The sequence below is a fragment of the Oncorhynchus tshawytscha genome, linkage group LG08, assembly GCF_018296145.1.
Source record: "Oncorhynchus tshawytscha isolate Ot180627B linkage group LG08, Otsh_v2.0, whole genome shotgun sequence".
Classification (NCBI taxonomy): Eukaryota; Metazoa; Chordata; class Actinopteri; order Salmoniformes; family Salmonidae; genus Oncorhynchus; species Oncorhynchus tshawytscha.
This window is the reverse complement of record NC_056436.1, coordinates 49,330,966-49,352,060: the sequence shown is the minus strand read 5'-3', so window position 1 is coordinate 49,352,060 and position 21,095 is coordinate 49,330,966. Positions and strand designations below refer to the sequence as shown.

At 41.9% G+C, this 21,095-nt stretch overlaps 1 protein-coding gene across 4 annotated transcripts in view; it reads left to right on the top strand.

Annotated features, from left to right (window-relative positions):
• Positions 1-21,095, top strand: part of LOC112256385 (ETS-related transcription factor Elf-1) — an 83,048-nt gene that overhangs the window by 32,831 nt on the left and 29,122 nt on the right. For all 4 annotated transcript variants that reach the window (XM_024429601.2, XM_024429600.2, XM_024429602.2 and 1 more), the window contains exon 2: positions 19,801-20,138. In XM_024429601.2, coding sequence (XP_024285369.1) covers positions 20,067-20,138 — 72 coding nt within the window. In that variant the 5' untranslated portion in view covers positions 19,801-20,066. The remainder of the gene's footprint in view (positions 1-19,800; positions 20,139-21,095) is intronic.

Below are 21,095 nucleotides of genomic sequence, written 5' to 3'. Positions count from 1 at the left end.
AAACAAACACACGTATCATATAATTAGGCACACCTCACTTCCGACACATCATTTTCATCACAGTAATGTTGTTGTTTTTTCATAAAAACTGTGAGAAGCAGTTAATCTCTCGTCAACCATCAAAAAGGAAAGACCTGCGTGCATGCTGTTTATGTTAGCTGTGTATGTGCCATTAAGGGAAAGGCGTGTTTCTCTGTTTTGAGCCAGCTGCTTCTTTGCTAGGTCTTCTTTGCAGCACTTAACCATGTTACTGGACAGTAATCAAGATGGGACAAGACCAGTGCCTGAACAACTAGTACTGTTGATGTTTGTGTAAAAAACACAGAACATCTTTTCATAACAGACATCTCCTCCTCATATCCACAACAACTTTGCCATGATAATTGCCCATCCAGTGCTATACCTAGGACTTTAACTTCCTCAACTTGCTCAATGGTCACACTCTTTATGTACAACACTAGTTGAGGTTTATGTCTTAAAATTGGTTTTGAACCAAATACAATGCTTTTAGTTTTAGATGTACAGTGCTTTCACAAGGTACTCATACCCCTATACTTATTACACATTTGTTGTGTTACAGCCGGAATTTGAAATCTAACAACACAGCTCCAACTATCATCTTATTTATTATCCATTTATTTTAACCAATCATCAGTCATCTGAGTCAGTACAAGTTGACTGCCCTTTTCTAGTTGCATGGTGAAAGTCAATAGGTAACATGTTCTCTGAAAAATAACATTGTATTATTCTCTATCAGTTTACCAAGAACAGTCAGCAAACTGATTGGGCGGCTGTTAGAGCCAGCAAAGGGTGCTTTACTATTTTTAGGCAGTGGAATTACTATAGATTCCTTACACACCTGTGGACACACACACTCCTTTATGCTTTGGTTAAAGACAAGGCATATAGGGGTGGCAAAACAGTCTGCTACCATTCTAAATATTTTGCCATCAAGATTGTCTATACCTGGTGGCTTATCAATATTTATGGATAACAATAGTTTTTCTACCTCTCCAACACTATCTTGACCAAATTCAAAACTGTAATCCTTCTCTTTCATTATTAGACATTTTATTCATTTATTTTAACCATATGATGGTACTGTTAAATGTCATTTCACTTCTGAGGTTTTCCACTTTACTAGTGAAATAGTCATTGAAATGATTGGAAATATCACATTTTTTGGTTGAAAATGACCCACCAACTTCAATGAATGATGAATTGAGTTTTCTGCTCATGATGTACATTTCAGGTACTCTTTTTCCATTGTGTTTTATGTAATTTATTCTTGTTTGGTAATATAATTTCTCCTTCTTTTTTGTTAAGTTTATTCACATAATTTCTCAATTTACAGTATGTCAACCTATCAGTGAGCAGCCTGACTTGTTTGCCACCTCTTTTGCATAATTTATTTGAACCATACAATTTTTTCAATTCATCATGAATCCGAGTGGCTCCAACAGCTCTCACAGTTAGTTTCTTAACAGGTGCATACTTGTCAACAATTGGCATGAATCATTTTACAAATACCTCCAGTACTGCATCTGGATTCACTTCCTCATACACATCAGACCAACAAACATTTTTACATCTTCAACAAGAATCTTTGTCTTTTCTTGTTATTGCCACAATGTTATGGTCACTACAGCCAATGGAAACTGATATTGGTTTGGAGCAAAGCTCGGCAGCAATAGTGAAGTTATGATCAATATATGTGAATGTCACAGATCCAACACTATTGATATGCACTAGTTTGTTGAGTGATAACCTCTGTCATATTACAGGCATTAGTCACAGTTATAATCTTCCTCTTGAGAGGACAGCTAGTTGCTAACCGTCAATGTTCAGGTCACCCAGAAAATAGACCTCTCTGTTAACATCACACACATTATCAAGCATTGCAACACATATTATCCAAATACTGACTGTTAGCACTTGGTGGCATATAGCAGAACCCCAAAAGAAGAGGCTTTAGATGAGGCAGGTGAACTTGCAACCACAAAACTTCAACAACATTTGACATGAGATCCTCTCAAAGTTTACGGTAATATGACTCTGAACATATACAGCAACACCTCCCCCATAGGCATTCCTGTCTTTTCTGTAGATGTTATATCCGTGTATTGCTACTGCTGTATCATCAAAGGAATTATCTAAGTACATTTCAGAGATGGCCAGTGTATGAATCTTATCCGATGTCAGCAAGATATTAATTTCATTAACCTTATTTCTAAAGCTACAAATATTAATATGGTCTATTCTTAGCCCTTTCCTTGGTAGCTTATTAGAGATATGTGTGTGCGTGTGATGTGGGACTGAAGCTACTGACCCTGAGGCTTGGCGCTCTCATTCCTCCCAGGCTTTTAGGAGGGAAGGTGGACAATGAGCATGTCATAGCGGATGTAAGCAATGTTCTCATGCTCTGTGGCAGCTTTCATAGCTGGGATAAGTTCTTTCTGCCTCTGGCGCACAGCTTCAGATAACGTTCCTGTTGAGGAAGATGTTAGTCCCTCTTAAGTTCTTTGCTCTCTCCAGAACAACCATCTTGTCCTTAAAACTCTGGAACTTGACCACTATCGGCCTGGATATCTCACCTGGGCTGGTTACATGTTTTCCAGACCTGTAGGTGTGCTCCCCCTCAGTCTTCATATGAGCCATCTGCTGCTTTTCACTGATAATTTGTCGTACTTTCTTCTTAGTGATGACCCAGTTCTCATGTGAAGACGGTTATGCTGGTATTTCATTGTCTGAAGTGTGATAAGCTCATTTGAAGAAGAGATAGTGTTCTCCCAGTTGTCTAGGGTGTGAGTGGTCCTGGCTGTCAGGGTTTTAGAGGGTATCAGTTTGTAAGAGCTGATTTTGTGGTTGTTTAGCTGTTTACAGACAGCTCACTCTTAGTCTTTACATTTCTGTTAAAGCTGCAAATTAAGTAATTTCGCTCCTAATCTGTGGGATTTCTAACTGAAGTGATTTACCCAAAGGAATTATACAACAATTTCAGAACCTAATGTACGATTCTACTCAATGCAGTACTATAGATGCAGGCAGAGACGTCATGCAAGTGATTTGTTTTGTTTGAATCGGCACTGATTACCAAATTCAATGTCTTTGAATTGATTGTTTAAAAAAAACTGAAGAAATCTACAAATGCATCAAATTGAGGGGACACAGGACATGTGCTCACTTCAGTTTTCCCATGTCCTCAGTTTCAATGCCTCTGGATGCATGCAAAAAACTCCTTCGCCCACAGACAAGTCCCATCTAGCACATTTGGTTTCTTGGAAGTTGTGTAAACGTCCGTTTTTGGTCTCCAATTGATTCTGAGAACGAAGCCATATGTTTCCGGGAACGGTAAAACAGAAAGTTTTTTAAACGTAAATTAAAATGTTGCCTGTTCTGGGAACGTACGCTTTTGGTTGCAGGGAGGTTCTGCGAACATTTTACTATAGTCCCTGAAAGTTTTTAGGTTAACTGTTTTGAAAACCAAGTACAGCCAGGACACATGGAAATTAATTTGCTTAGGCATTAATCATGCAAACACACTTATTTTCTTATTGTGGTACAGCATCAGTGAGATTTGAAACTATAATCATATGCTCTCTAGCCATGGAATTAGTCCACTGCATCACCAGGATAGAGCTAGCATTCAAAGTGTTTTTAATGCATACAAAGTTGTTATTTTATATTCCATTTAAACAGACCCCATTTCAAAGGAAATAAGCACTCATTAAGTTTAGGTGTAGCCAATTAGTGGGTGCGGCCAAAACACCTGAACACACTTAACAAGATGGCGGATAGAGAGAGTTAAAAAAAATATTCTATAGATTTTTTACCTTTATTTAACCAGGCAAGTCAGTTAAGAACAAATTCTTATTTTCAATGACAGCCTAGGAACAGTGGGTTAACTGCCTGTTCAGGGGCAGAATGACAGATTGGTATCTTGTCAGCTCAGGGGTTTGAACTTGCAACCTTTCGGTTACTAGTCCACCACTCTAACCACTAGGCTACCCTGCCGCCCCAATGCAATGAACAAAATATATGTATTTAAATAACATTATTTTAATGTTCTTTGAACACTACTGTTTTCTTGTGGATTTTATGGAACTTTTTCTTGCTTCTACATCTGCATTGCTTGCTGTTTGGGGTTTTAGGCTGGATTTCTGTACAGCACTTTGTGACATCGGCTGATGGAAAAAGGACTTTATAAATACATTTGACTGATTGATTGATGTTCTGAGAACATGACTTTAAATAGAACCATGAGGAAGCCTGCAGAAAATGTTGTGCTGAAGTACTGAAATTCCCACAGAAGAACATTGTTTCTTAACATTCTCTGAACGCTCTGAGAACATGACTATAAATAGAACCATGAAGAAACCTGCAGAAAATGTTATGCTGAAGTACTGAAATTCCCACAGAAAACACATATGGTTCTCAGAACGTTATATGCTAGCTGGGTATCCTGCATCATTCCCAGAATGTTGTGGGAAGGTTGAATGAAAAATAACCATAAGACAACCACGCACTCACCAAGCTATAAGAAACACAGCTGTGGTAGCTTTATTTTATAGCATTTGACCCCAAACTTTGGCCAAGCCTGCGATAAGATTGAGGCCAATGAAGCAGAGTTAAGCTCCTCTTTCTGTAGGTGTGCTGACTGTGTGTGTGTTGCTGATTTGCAGCATGACTGACGATGGGTGGACGCACCAGCCCGCTTGTGTCCAGACCTGTTTTGGTATGTACCGCTCTTAGCAGCCATGTCCCCACTCCCAGAAGGAGCCAAAGCCTCAGTGTTCTGATAGTACTCCAAGATTTGAGGGCACAATTTCAATAAAGGCTCGGTATGCTGTAATCTCTGCCTCAAGCAACTACCATGATTCTTAGGGTGAGCCTTGCCAACTTGCATGTATTACCAGTTGGAGAATGCAGAGCAAGTTTCAAGGTGCAGTGGTCGTCTGATGAGGCTAAAAAGCAGGAATCTCGCTGTCAACCTTTTTTTTAGTTAAAGGTTGCTGCTGCATGAGTGGCTGTGTGTGAAGCATGGGTGTTGTGCTGCTGGTATGTTTAAGGCATGGTTTTTCTCTCCTCTTGCCGACCTGTGCTGTGAAATGTTGGTATTAGCACACATGTAAACAGATCAGGGATGTGTGTGTGTGTGTGTGAGAGAGAAAGAGCGAGATGGCGGGGACAGTGCTATTTCATAACCATACCATGGAGCATAGTTTAGCATAGGCTTTCTTTTGGAGTGGGTGAATGTAGGTTGAAATCTCATTGGAATGTGTTGTATGAATACATAATATCTGACATTGTATTCCTATTTGAACTTTCAACCATTTAAAAGCATACATTAGGAATTCAACAAGCTTCTGGCTTTCTTTTGGAGTGGGTGAATTGATCAACATCTCAACCAAATATGAATAAAATTGTCATGTTGAAATGATGTGGTGTGCCCAGTGGGATGTTAGCGTTTAGGCAGCTGTTGCTTAGGAGATAGGTGGGGATAGGTTGGGATACTGGATGGAGTTGAAAGTGTTTTTGCTATTCCAGTTTGGTCACGTACCAAATTCTTCCCACACTGCAGCCAAAACAACGGGAGAGTCTTCAAAACAAAGCATTTCAAATATTTCCAAGAGAGTATAATTGTCAATGCGTAAGAGGCAGCTGAACTGAGGCTGAAAGAGAGACATACTTTAGTCGTCTCTGTCTTGTGTCTGTGTTTTTCCATTTCAACCAATTTTGTCACTCAAACACATAAGGTCCTAAAAGCCCCAAGAGAGAGAGAGAGAGACATAAACGACTAACACCCACCCAAGATCATATCACAGATTTCAAAACCATTAGATATTCTATCAAAATCATACATAAACCTCAAACTTTCTTTTGACGTGCCTTGAGAAGTAGGGAAGTAATTCTTGGACCAAGGACAAATGTGGAGATTCTTCAGCAAGAGTCATCCGTCTACACTCACATTTTGCAATCATGTCAGTTTGCTATTGGATCCTGCGAATTGGCCCCAAGCTAATTATTTCACCCCAGTGCACATGAAGCAGGTTGGAGATGGAGGCAATGATGATGAGCAAACAAGCATCTCCCATGTGAGATGTGTATTGCTGCTCTTCAGCACATCATTTTATATACTCATATACCATTTGTTTGGTCACATATGACCAATAGGCACCTTCACAGTTTCCAGATGCTAATCATTCTTGATATTTTGTGAACAGGTAAAATGGCCAAATGGACATTTGAATAAGTAGCTTCTAGTAGCGATCAAGTAGCTACTAGCTTTACTTAAGAGATAAGGGGACATATGTTTTTAGAGTCCCTTGCTGCAATTTCCTGTCCTGCTTTCACAACTCTAATGGCTCTTCCTATCTATGGCGTGTGGCCTGTTGCTACATAATATAAATAGATTGCTGGTGGTGGGGTGGTAGTTCTAAAAATTTTTTTTTTTAGAATCCATGGTTTAGACAGTGTGCCCATTTACTGCTGGTAAAATAGAATATATTACGGAATATACAGTGCATTCAGAAAGTACTCAGTTTTTCCACATTTTGTTTCGTTATAGTCTTATTCTAAAATTGATTAAATTGTTTATTTCTCTCTCATAAATGTACACACAATACCCCGTAATGACGAAGCAAATATTGGTTATTATAATTTTTTGCAAATGTTTAAAAATAAAACTATCACATTTACATAAGTATTCAGACCCTTTACTCAGTTCTTTGTTGAATCACATTTGGCAGCGATTAAAGCCTTGAGGCTTCTTGGATTTGACGCTAAAAGCTTGGCACACCTGTATTTGGGGAGTTTCTCCCATTATTCTCTGCAGATCCTCTCAAGCTCAGGTTGGATGGGGAGCATTGCTGCACAGCTATTTTCAGGTCTATCCAGAGATATTTGATCGGGTTCAAGTCCGGGCTCTGGCTGGGCCACTCAAGGACATTCAGAGACACTCCTGCTGTGTGCTTAGGGTCGTTGTCCTGTCGGAAGGTGAACCTTCGCCCCCAGTCTGAGGTCCTCAGTGATCTGGAGCAGGTTTTCATCAAGGATCTCTCTGTACTTTGCTCTGTTCATCTTTCCCTCGATTCTGACTAGTCTTCCAGTTCCTGCCTCTGAAAACCATCCCCACAGCATGATGCTGCCACCACCATGCTTCACAGTAGGGATGGTGCCAGGTTTCCTCCATACATGAAGCTTGGCATTCAGGCCAAAGAATTCAACCTTGATTTCATCAGACCAGAGAATCTTGTTTCTCATGGTCCGAGAGTCCTTTAGGTGCCTTTTGGAAAACTCCAAGCGTGTTGTCATGTGCCTTTAAATGAGGAGTGGCTTCCGTCTGGCCACTCTACCATAAAGGCCTGATTGGTGGAGTGCTGCATGGTTGTCCTTCTGGAAGGTTCTCTCATCTCCACAGAGGAACTCTGGAGCTCTGTCAGAGTGACCATCTGAGTGGCCAGCTCAGGGAAGAGTCTTGGTGGTTCCAAACTTCTTCCATTTAAGAATGAGGCCACTATGTTCTTGGGGACTTTCGATGCTGCAGAAATGTTTTGGTACCCTTCCTCAGATCTGTGCCTCGACACAATCTTGTCTCGTAGCTCTACGGACAATTCCTTCGACCTCATGGCTTGGTTTTTGCTCAGGCATGCACTGTCAACTGTGGGACATTATACAGGCAGGTGTGTGCCTTTCCAAATCATGTCCAATCAATTGAATTTACCACAGGTGGACTGCAATCAATTTGTGGAAACATCTCAAGAATGATCAATGGAAACAGGATGCACCTGAGCTCAATTTTTTGTCTCATAGCAAAAGGTCTGATTACTTATGTAAATAAGGTATTACTGCTTTTTTAAATTCTAAAAACATGTTTTTGCATTGTCATTACAGTGTATTGTGTGTAGATTGATGAGGAAAAAATGAATTCAATCAATTTTCGAATAAGGCTGTAAGGTAACAAAATGTGGAAAAAGTCAAGGGACATGGTGATCTGGTCCTACCTCTGTGGATATTTGGTTAAAGTTTTAGGCCTTTGTGTCATATTCTGCTAATCTTTTAGGTATCCTGAAATATCAGTTCAGGTTAAATAAGGGACTGTCTAAACCCCGTTGCATGTATGAGGAGAGAGGAAATGTCAATAGGGCTGTTTCATGTTTCATGTTCTCTGCGTTTTTGTGGCTGCCTCTGACTTTATCCTCTATTGCATTTTAAGAAGAAGTTATACCAAACGGTCACCCTTGAATGTTTATATTTGGTAAGCTTCGAATGGAAATTTGTTGCCAGAACAGCTGGGCTAACAACTCATAAAATATTTTGAGGGGCCTCATATGAACCATCCTGATCTTGCAAGCTTTACCTTCTGTTTCTCACGAGATCAGGATCGTTTGTACGAGGCTACAGTAACTACCCACTGGGCAAAAAAAATCAACACTGTTTCCACGTCATTTTCACCCAAAAAAAGCCATCTACGTACGTACTGTAAGGGTATTTCATATTTCCTTTACCAAACTTCTAAAATCCAATGACAGGGTGACATTTTTTGGTTGATTTCACATTGAGTCCAGATCAGTTGACAACTCATCCAAATGTAAATTAAAACTAGACATTGAACTGACGTCTGTGCCCAGTGGGTATTAACTGTCGTGGAGAGGAACTATAGAGTTGATTTTTAGAACTACTGGCAGGACAGTGTTACAGGAACGTGGTTAGAATTGGCGTGAAACCAGTGACGAAAGGGGCCAGCTTGGTGGTGCGGTATGGTGTGCTGCAGTGGAAGGCAACACCTTGATCAGGAACACATGGGGGTTTCTATGTGTGTGTGTCTATATGTGGGATTGTTAGATGTGAGTGTGAGTTTTGAAAGGGCACGTGTAGCATATCAAGGTTAACAAGAAGAGGCCCACTGACTCCATTTCCATTCACTAACACGGCCATTATGAACAGTGAACTTAGTATTACTCGCTGACATGTAAAAAGGTGCGATGGAGGTCGTGGAATAAGTCCTTGTTCAAGGTTGGTCTTTCTGAGGAGATACATTTATTGAATCAGATCTGCAATCGCAATACAGGAATTTTCTATACACACATGAGTTTTGGACTTTGGAAGGCACAGAGAAGGGGTAGAAACACATCAAAGGCCGAATCAGTTGGTTAGAAGGAAGGAGGGGGAGTTGTGCGAAAGAACTTTCCACTCTTGCACCGAGAGAGACGTTTTCTACTGAATGTGGTCTAACAGACAGGAAGTCGCTGAAACCCAGTGATGCATTTCCTGTCAGTGCAAGCTTTACAGGTCAGTTTGTGGCTGCTGTTTCAATTCTCTCAATTATATTTGCCGCCTCTATTTTCACTACACTCCCTCTTCTCTCTGTTTCCTCATGCATGGTATGCTCTGCCATGATATGAGGGGTGTGTGTCAATATATTTCCAAAGCATCAGGATACTTGTGTAGGCTACAAGTAAGCTACAATTGATTATTTAAAGATTAGTATGATTTAACATCCATATGAAGACTCAATGCAGAAGTCATGTGAATGTTGGTCATCTCACTGTGATCAATAAATTAATCATGGCTGAGATTACACACATAGCTGATATTTCTGCTTTAAAAAGTAGTAAATTACCATGCAAATGATCATGGATTAACAGGCACTCTATGTGACTCTATGAGCTGCGGGTTAGCACTAACAGCACCAGTCTGTGTTTTCACACCCCACAGAATGCTAGCAACAGCTAGCAACAGCTAGCTCTTCAGAATTAGCCCGTGCGAGTTAGCACTATTATCTCTAGCCTGTTGTCACGCACCAAAGAATGCTATAGCTCTTTCGGGTTTGCCATAGTAAGTTAGCACTAGCGGCACCTGTCTGGGTGAGGGTGTGGGTGCTGCTGCCTTCGACCTTGTTTTTATCGCTGTCTTCATTTGGCTGTGGCACGACCAGCCGATGCCATTTCTACGACAGACATCACTGTTGTTTTGGAGGCAGCTGTTGTGTTTAGAATGACAACTCCATTATCAACTTGATGTTGTTTAATGTCAACTCATACAGAATAGAGTAATCAATCCCATATCACAGACGTCAGGCATAACAGAACAATAACAGCACTGTTGAACTGTGTGTTAATGTTACTCTTAATGCAACACCACTAACTCAGATATATCAGAGTGCAGACATAACAGCAGCATGTTTTGTTGTTTTACTGGCCCCACTCTCTCTTACTGGCTGTTATTATAGGATTCCTGTGTCCACTGCCTTCCTTTCTGGCCATATATCTCGCCCCGGCATGGCAACTTGCAACCCCCTATTACCCAATAAAGTTTTGTCAGTTTAAACATGCCGTGACTGTGAGCATTGTGCCATAGCCCATTCCAAAGCCCATGCATGGACATGTACATGTGCTGAGCAGAGCTGAGAATACTTCTACCAGTTTTTATACACACACACACTGGTGTAGGTTGCAGTGGCGGTGAAAGTACCTTCTGTGTCTGTGTATGCTCTGTTCTTTGCCTGGCATGGAGGTAGCAGCCTCTTAATTGCTGTCACTTCACTCTGTCGAATTAGCAAACAGTCACCTCATAGGACTATGACCTTTGGATAATTCCCAATCAACCGGGCTAGTTTGCCTTGAAAGGTTGTCTGTTCTTTCTTCCGTGTGAGATGATGTCTCGAAAAAAACTGTATCTTTGCCAACTTGCATGAATTAAAGACTCTTTTAAAGTTGAATTGTCTGTGACCATGTCAGGGCAGTGGCTACTTCATTCTCTCACTCAGTAGGGGTGTGCTGTTGTTGTTGACTAAGATAAATGTCTTAGCCTCTAGTCTGCTAAAATCATGTGTTTTTTCCCCTATTGATGTGCACGAGGCCAAACAGTACAGGCAAACTATTAGCCATAGAGGATTCTACTATAGCAGGGCTCCAGGACTGACTTGACACCAGCCTAATACCACTGAGTCATTTCCTCAACAGGAACCCAGAAGCATTCCTGCAAAACAGCACTTCTCTGCTGACTACACTTGATGACCACAAAAAATTGATGTTGTCCTCAGTTTTTCTGCCAACATGTACATTGGCATTTTGCTTTGCTCTCTTAGGTCAGGTCTCTGTAAATACAGCTGAATTAGGTTACCTTCAATGTAGCCTCACTTTTGCCAGGCTAATAGCTAGCTAGCAGTTTATGGGAACTAGAGCAGGGGTTCACAAACTTTTTCATTCAGACCCCCCCCATACACACCCCTCTTGTTGGCAGAGAGAAAAGGTTAAGTTTATTTCCTGCAATTCTACAATTTTATTCATGGGGTGCAGAGAACATTTAGCTGTTTCAAAGCTAATTCTTGCACTTCACTAGAGATACTCTACCGTTCAAAAGTTTTAGAACACCTACTAATTCAAGGGTTTTTCTTTATTTTTACTATTTTCTACATTGTAGAATAATATTGAAGGCATCAAAGCTATGAAATAACACACATGGAATCATGTAGTAACCAAAAAGTGTTAAATAAAGGAAAATATATTTTATATTTCAGATTCTTCAAAGCAGCCACCCTTTGCCTTAATGCCAGATTTGCACACTCTTGGCATTCTCTACACCAGCTTCATGAGGTAGTCACCTGGAATGCATTTCAATTAAAAGGTGTGCCTTCTTAAAAGTTCATTTGTGGAATTTCTTTCCTTAATGCGTTTGAGTCAATCAGTTGTGTTGTGACAAGGTAGGGGGGGGTATACACAAGATAGCCCTATTTGGTAAAAGACCAAGTCCATATTATGGCAAGAACAGCTCAAATAAGCAAAGAGAAACAACAGTCCAGCATTACTTTAAGACATGAAGGTCAGTCAATACGTAACATTTCAAGAACTTGGAAAGTTTCTTCAAGTACAGTCGCAAAAACCATCAAGTACTATGATGAAACTGGCTCTCATGAGGACCGCCACAGGAAAGGAAGACACAGAGTTACCTCTGCTGCGGAGGATAAGTTCATTAGAGTTACCAGCCTCAGAAATTGCACCCCAAATAAATGCTTCACAGAGTTCAAGTAACAGACACATCTCAACATCAGCTGTTCAGACGAGACTGTGAATCAGGCCTTCATGGTTGAATTGCTGCAAATGAACCTTTAGACGGGTGGAAATTTGTCCTTTGGTCTGAAGTCCAAATTGGAGATTTTTGGTTCCAACCACCGTGTCTTTTGAGATGCTGTATGGGTGAACGGATGATCTCTGCATGTGTATTTCCCACCGTAAAGTATGGAGGAGGAGGTGTTATGGTGTGGGGGTGCTTTGCTGGTGACACTGTCTGTGATTTGTTTAGAATTTAAGGCACACTTAACCAGCATGTCTATCACAGCGATACACCATCCCATCTGGTTTGGTTTTAGTGGGACTATCATTTGTTTTTCAACAGGACAATGACCCAACACACCTCCAAGCTGTGTAAGGGCTATTTTACCAAGAAAGAGAGTGATGGAGTGCTGCATCAGATGGCCTGGCCTCCACAATCCCCTGACCTCAACCAAATTGAGATGGTTTGGGATGAGTCAGACCACAGAGTGAAGGAAAAGCAGCCAACAAGTGCTCAGTATATGTGGGAACTCCTTCAAGACTGTTGGAAAAGCATTCCAGGTGAAGCTGGTTGAGAGAATGCCAAGAGTGTGCAAAGTTGACATCAAGGCAAAGGGTGGCTATTTGAAGAATGTCAAATATCAAATATATTTTGATTTGTTTAACACTTTTTTGGTTACTAAATGATTCCACATGTGTTATTTCATAATTTTAATGTCTTCACTATTATTCTACGATGTAGAAAATAGTACAAATTAAGAAAAACCCCTGAACGGTTGTGTACATTGGAGGCTAAGCTTTTCTGTCAGTCTCTCTCAGACTTAGACTTAACCACTCGAGTGGAAGCATATATATTCCCTTTGTGATGAGCTGTACTAATTGACTGCAGTGGGTCAGTTTTCCTAACCTTTGCAGTGTTTGGATAGTGAAGAGAGGACTTTATGCCCATTGTCTATCATCTCCGTCTAAAATCGCATTTGGAAAATCAAGCGTGTACTGCCTGAAATGCCAGTCTTAAGTCCGTTTCCTCGCTATTATCGCCAAGCAGGAAAGAACGCCACACTCCTTCGTGTCCTCTCTCATTTCTCCCTTTTTTCCCCGAAAGCGCTCATCAGATCAAGAGCTATTCTGAGACTCTGAACTCAATCTCTCGACATAGGGCGAGTGAGTGTTTGAGCAAGCATTACCACCCATACTACAACCGCCAATCACATAGTGATACCAGAACCACCGGAGCATGCTCCAACCACCCTATAACGTCACCTCTTTGAACATTAAAACATTTTATTAGAGAAAGGAACCAGGGTTGATAAGAATATGTGGTTCTTGGTAGGTTTTCTCATATCTCACAATGTTTACGTGGTCGCCACATGTAGGCTGACACATTGCCTAGTTATTTAATTGGCTAAATTACCTCCTTTCATCGTTAACAATGAGCTCAGCCGAGGAGAGCGAAGACGGGGAAATAATGGCCTGCTGGAAGCTGTACGTTTGTTCATGAAGCCAGGGGTGTATTCAATTTTGTGAAGCGTTCGGAACATTGTAGATAGAAAGGTAGGTCTAACAAATAGAGCTAACACTATTCTCTATTCCACCGGACAGACAGTCATGTCTGTTCTACACAATACAACGCTCTGTGAAGTCGCTCCCTTCTGAACAGACCCCAGGCCTCTAATTGGTTGTTATTGCGACTGCCAGTCACTTTGCGCCAGGAGAGGTGGAGTAGTCTTCTGCTGTTTGTTCTTTTCTACTCCTCAATACACAACAGGTAGAACTGACACGAGAACGCACTACAACAAACGTTTGTTTGAGGAAGGGAGAGCGTGGAGCACATCAACCATCAGTCACATGACATGTGCCACAGTGGAGTGGTAATTCCTTCTACTAACTCCAGTAGTACTCAAGAGGAAAGCTAAAGTAACTTTTTCGTAACAGGTTAGGAGAACTTACGCAGCAGGTTACGAGAGTTAACCTCAGTCTCCTAAACTGCTAAATTAAGGTTAGGAAAAGGGTAAGGGTTAGCGAAAATGCTTTCCTAACTTGCTATGAAAATCACTTTATTTTGAAGTGGCCTGAAAAGAGAGTGTCCCAGTACTCATGTAGCCTGAGGCTGGCCAAGAGTGGCCCCATGCATCCTAAAGTCACACTCTGCTTTATTTGCTCTGTGGAGGCTTGGGAAATTGAATAACACTCTTAGATATAAAGTCCCCCGTTTAGTGGACCTGCGTGGTTCTGGTACTGGTTCCGACTGACATTTTCGCTTATGAATCGATCTGTGGACACCGTAACGGACACTCTTCCGCCTGTTTGAAGTAGGATGGGAAATCTGGCACCACTTGATGCTGGCATGTACCCTTTCATCCGCTCTTCTGACTGTCCATCAACTCCTGGCTGAGCCCACCATCACAGCCACAGACAAAGCACATACATGCCTGCGAAGTGGTCACTCTAGCACATTCAGAGATCGATTTTTGTCAACATTAACAAAGTAATATAAAATCATTCATATATTTTGAACAAAAAATACTTTTTTGTCGTAGACAGGAAATATTAATATGAGATGAAAGACAAGTTCCTAATGAGGTCAAGAAGCCAATCTAGAGCTCTGTGTGATGTTCACGGCGATGGGGGCAGTCATTTTGATAGAGAGATCTTTAGAAAATATGCATATTTTCTCTAACACTAATCATACAAATACGTATTTTACACGTACAAGGAAGGTGAAATCTTATAGTTAGTCATTTTATAATTTGATTATACTGCATTTAGAAAGCATATGTAATTTCAAGCCTTATTCATGCAGTTTTGATGAATAGGAAATACATCATAAAATATTTCAGATTTTCAGATTTATATCATATTTGTACTGTGTACTTGAGCTGGTGTCCTCAAAAGTGAATGCACCTCAGCAATTTATAATAATATTTACCAGAAAAGTAAGATGTTAACCTTTGTTGGAGTATGCAGCATTACTAGTTACTGTTTATGGCCCTCTCATGATAATATATATATATATATATATATATATATATATATATATATATATATATATATATATATATATATATATATATATATATATATATATATATATATATATATATATATATATATATATAATATTACTTAAGGGATTATGTAGATTACAATTTAGATTACATTTTAGTGGGCCTCCCGAGTGGCGCAGTGGTCTAAATCCGGGCTCTGTCGCAGCCGGCCGCGACTGGGAGGTCCATGGGGCGACACACAATTGGCCCAGCTTCGTCCGGGTTAGGGAGTGTTTGGCCTGCAGGGATATCCTTGTCTCATCGCGCACTAGTGACTCCTGTGGTGGGCTGGGCGCAGTGCACGCTGACCAGGTCGCCAGCTGTTTCCTCCGACACATTGGTGCGGTGTTTTAGGATGTTCTTTGTGTCAAGAAGCAGTGCGACTATGTTGGGTTGTGTTTCGGAGGATGCATGGCTCTCGACCTTCGCCTCTCCCAAGTCCGTACGGGAGTTGCAGTGATGAGACAAGACTGGAACTACTACCAATTGGGGAGAAAAAGGGGAAAAAAAGTTTACACTTAACTGGTGAGCTGTTCTGATTTGCTTTTTTCCCCTGTTGTCTCCTCTGACTGACGTACTGTAGAGTGATCTCAGCCATGTCATCTGTCGTGTGCGCTGGGATACTGTACAGGTCTCTCTAATGGCTGACTGTCTGTAGTAATCTGTCTACCCTCAGCACTCTGCCAACTGGGTCACCCAGATCAATGATGTGATAGCAGGAGGGATATAGAACACACACACACACACACACACACACACACACACACACACACACACACACACACACACACACACACACACACACACACACACACACACACACACACACACACACACACACACACACACACACACACCTACCTTGCATTAAACCCTCTGATAAAAAGCCAGGCCATCCTATAGTGATATTTCTATTGATTTGATAACAGGCTTTTTCTGGCATCTGTGCAAATTATTCATTCAGTCACAAGCCTATCTGTAAACTCTGGCAACAAATGTAATAGAATTTGAAAGTGCCATGGAACAACCATACTACTGACAGTTATGGTGAATGGCATGAGGAGTAAAGAGAAATTGAAGAGAGAAATGAGACAGGATTGTAGGGGTCATATCATATTCTGTCCTCTCTAAAAGGCACAGTTCATTCAAAAATCTACCCTTTTCAGGGCCTATATTCACATAACACTCACACATTTTAATTGATTGAACTTGACTTTGAAGTGAACTGTCCCTTTAAGTCTAGAAGGGAACATTGGAGTTGGGCAGTACCGATGAGGTCATATACTGTATGATGTCTATGGGAATCTAGGCATAAATATAATAAATATATGCAGCCAGGAATGGGCTCCCATATGAATCTGACCCCTAGATGTTTACTTTCTTCCCAGAGAAGCAGAGAGAGGGGATTCTGCTTAGTCCAGGCTTATGCGTGCTGTCTGCTCCATGTGTGGCCTCTAGCCTGTGTGACTACTGAGTGCGGGGAGTCACTTAGTTGTCTGTCTGCCTACGGAGGTAGTTTAATGTGGGGCCTGGAACTGAAGGCTCCATCTGCTCCACCTCCCATCTAACCCCACCAGGAGGTCCATTCCACTGGGAGGGGCAAATCTCCCTCCCAGCAGATGCCAAGGGCACTGGCAGTCATAGGGCTCCAGCTTATAATGGCCAGCAGTGGGTGGCAGAGGTGGGCATGGAAACTCTCCAAGGGCAGAGTGAAAGAGAGAGCGAGAAAGAGGGAGGGAGAGGCTGTGTGAAATGAAAGGCTAGCCTTCAGTACTCTTCCCACTCTTCCTTTCCACTCCTCTTTTCCTCTCCAGTCCCCCTCTCCCTCCTCTGAGCTTCACGTTATGCATTTACCAGAAGCAGGCAGGGGAAAGAAACAAGAGACTTTTAATCACACATATGTTTGCCCCCCCCCACCACTTTACTCCCCCAGTTTGAACCCCCCGTCTTCACTCTCTCACCCTCTCCCCTTTCACCACCCCCAGAGACACAATTGAACTAGGAATGCGCTTCGTCAGTCACACAGGCATTTCAAAGCAAACAGGCCCCACCCTGCAGCAGTGGTGAAGGAAAGGGGGTAGGTAGGGGCGGCTGGGGGTGTGGTGGTAACGGGGGGTGGGGGGTTCTAAGTACTGCTGCCATCTCTATCTTTATCTTTCTCTCTCCCCTCTCTACTGTTGCCAGCTTTCATCTCCTCCCCCCTCCACCTCCCGATTTAATCTTTAACCAGACCCCCGGCCCCTTCACTTCCCATCCACACCCCTTGAGACCAGCATGTGGGATGCGGGCTACACTCTCACTACAATCCCCCTATCCCTCCATCCACCCATCTCTTCCTCCCTCCCGAAGGGGGCTTGGGCAGAGACCATCAAAAGAACTGTGTTCTTTTTCCAGAACTTGTTTCCTGTTCTTCCACCCCACCCATGTGCCCCCCCATCATTTACACTGGCTCTCATGACCAGGGGTGAGCTCACATCCTTGGGTGGTTGGGGGGGGTACTACAGATGTGACGTCAAAGGGGTACTAGTCTACTACCCGCTACTGGGCTTTGATGGAGTAAAGGGAACCATGTGCTTCTGAAAGTGGAGCAACACAAACCAGACGAAACTCTTCAATCAGACAAATTTCTTCAATCAATCAAGTGCCTATACTGAAACCCAGCCTAAAACCCCAAAAAGCATCTTCGTGATCCATGTAGTCATGTCTAAAATGGATCTAAAATTTTAAATTGATTAAAATATTTTTTTCCCCTCATCAATCTACACACAATACCCTGTAATGACAAAGCAAAAGCATGTTTTGTTTCTCTTTTTTCAAATGTTTAAAAAAACAACTGAAATTTCACATTTACATAAGTATTCAGACACTTTACTCAGTGCTTTGTTGAAGCACCTTTGGCAACGATTACTGCCTCGAGTCTTCTTGGGTATGACGCTACAAGCTTGGCACACCTGTATTTGGGGAGTTTCTCCCATTCTTCTCTGCAGATCCTCTCTAGCTCTGTCAGGTTGGATGGGGAGTGTCGCTGTACAGCTATTTTTTAGATCTCTCCAGATATGTTCGATCGGGTTCAAGTCCGGGCTCTGGCTGGGCCACTCAAGGACATTCAGAGACTTGTCCTGAAGCCACTCCTGTGTTGTCTTGGCTGTGTGCTTAAGGTCGTTGTCCTGTTGGAAGGTGAACCTTCTCCCCAGACTGACATCCTGAGCACTCTGGAGCAGGTTTTCATCAAGCATCTCTCTGTACTTTGCTCTGTTCATCTTTCCCTCAATCCGGACTAGTCTCCCAGTCCCTGCCGCTGAAAACCCACTTCACAGTAGGGATGGTGTCAGGTTTCCTCCAGATGTGACGCTTGGCATTCAGGCCAGAGTTTAATCTTGATTTCATCAGACCAGAGAATCTTGTTTCTCATGGTCTGAGAGTCCTTTAGGTGCCTTTTGGCAAACTCGAAGCATGTTGTCATGTGCCTTTTACTGAGGTGGGGCTTCCGTCTGGCCACTCTACCATAATGGCCTGATTGGTAGAGTGCTGCAGAGATGGTTTTCCTTTTGGAAGTTTATTTTATCTCCACAGAGGAACCCTCGATTGCTTAGTTTGGCCGGGCGGCCAGCTCTACAAAGGGTTTTGGTGGTCCCAAACTTTTTCCATTTAAGAATGATGGAGGCCACTGTGTTCTTGGGGATCTTCAATGCTGCAGGCATTTTTGGTACCCTTCCCAGATCTGTGCCTCAACATAATCTTCTCTCGACCTCATGGCCTGGTTTTTGCTCTGACATGAACTGTCAACTGTGGGACCTTATATAGACAGGTGTGTGCCTTTCCAAATCATGTTCAATCAATTGAATCTGAGCAATATTTTTTGAGTCTCATAACAAAGGGTCTGAATACTTTTGTAAATATTTATTTATGTTTTACATTTTTATAAATGAGCAAATTACCTGTTTTTGCTTTGTTATTATTGGGTGTTGTGTGTAGATTGATGAGGAAACATTTTTATTTAATCAATTTAAGAATAAGGATGTAACGTAACAAAATGTGGAAAAGGTCATGGGGTCTGAATACTTTCCGAATGCACTGTAGCTTCTCACTGAGGTGACAGCTATAATCACACACTTTTTCAAGTGACTACAATAGAAACTGAATGTGAAGCTGGGTAATGGATGTATTGGAAAGTGTGGTTGCATTTTTCCATGTGCTCCGTGCTAGTCTTGATTCTACTTTGGAAGACTGTGAGAGTGCATGTCAACCCAGCTAAGAATTCTATGGAGAGAGAATGTTTTTGTAATGTTACCCTAATGTTTGAGTGTACAGTTGTCCATTAGTTATGGGACCATTCTATCTGTGTTAGAAAAACCTTCTGAGAACAATTTAGCATGTTTCGGCATTAGGGTTAAGAGAACATTGCCTTAATGTCAAACAGAACATTTCTGTGTGTCAATTGTCAGGACATTGCCCGATGGTCCCAAAGAAACGCTGTATATACTGTAGTATATACTGCTGCTCTTTAATTACTTGTTGCTGTTATTTCTTATTCTTATTCATATTTAGTATTTTTTTTGAACTGCATTGTTGGTTTAGGGGCTCGTAAGTAAGCATTTCACTAAAGGTCTACATCTGTTGTATTCTGCGCATGAGACTAATAAGATTTGATTTTGATTTGATTGAATAACTGTGGTTACTGACATGTTCCCTTCTCTCAGGCAGGTGTAGATGCTCCAGACGCAGCAGGCCCCAGGAAGAGGCTGCCTCCATCCAGGCTCAGCGCGGCTCTTCTCTCAAACAAGTGTGAAGAGGCCACTGGAGAATCTCAAGAAGGGAAGCCATTTTGTTGTGACCCACATTGACTCTTCAGCAGTGACATTGACATTTGAACCTTGGGTTCAGTCTGGTGGATTTTCTGGACAGTCCCTGGAGGGGTAGGAAAACACCCTACCCATCTGTGTCCTACCCTCGGATCTTCATCACCATGGCAACAGCAGTGCAGCCCAATGAGCTAGTGTTTGAGTTTGCCAGCAATGGAATGGATGAGATCAATCAGGTACCTGTCATTACATTGGAAATAAGCAGTAGTCAATAACAGTAGTGTTATCAATATGTACCACCACCAATATAGAAATGTTAAAGCTGGAATCTGCAGTAGGGAGAAACAGTGTCCTTGGCTGCCCCACCACCATTGTTATTGTTTTTGTTGCCGAGCTGAGGAGCATGGTAAAAAAATTGCAGTACATATTGTGCTCATCTATGGCACGTGCAATGATATCACAGGGGACAAAAGATTGTTTGTTCATTGTTTGCAGTAACTTTGTTGTTGTAATATCGCAAACAGATGTGGCTGTTTCACCATTAAGGACTCCAGCTTTTCCAGGGAAATTTTACAGATAATATTGAGAAAAATACTGAAAGGATTTGTGAAACAAAGATTATTGAAACCAAAACTGACTTCTAAATGTAACTTTTGATAAACAACATGGTCAGAGGGATTTGAACAGGGTAGTCAGCAAGCCAGTGGGTCAGAGGCTTTACTGTCTTTGTGACATGATGGAGAGATTGAGAGAAGGAGTGGAGGAGGAAGGGATGGCAGGGAGAGGACTGGGAAATGGAGTGTGGGCTGTTGGCAGGACAGAGACGGAAAGTGTGAGGGACCTGGGCCCGGTTTCCCAAAAGCATCTTAAGACTAAATTCATCGTTAGAACCATTGGGAAACCGGGCCCAAGAGTTTGGACTCTTTTAGTATGCGTGGGAGAAGACGGTGGGGCTTTGCCAGGACCTGTCAATTTAGGGTACAAAGGTTACTCTGTGTGTGCTTGTGTGTCTCTGTGTGTGTATGTATGTAGATGTGGAGAGACGAGTCGTCATTGGATCCTCTTGCCTGAATAGCACTGGTTCAGGCCTAACCAGACAGACCTGTTGTGGGAGGCTGTTTGTGAGGTGATGTGCTAATTTCACTGAAAAGCCTACCATTGTTTGGAAATAACACAGGCCTCCTCTTGGGTTC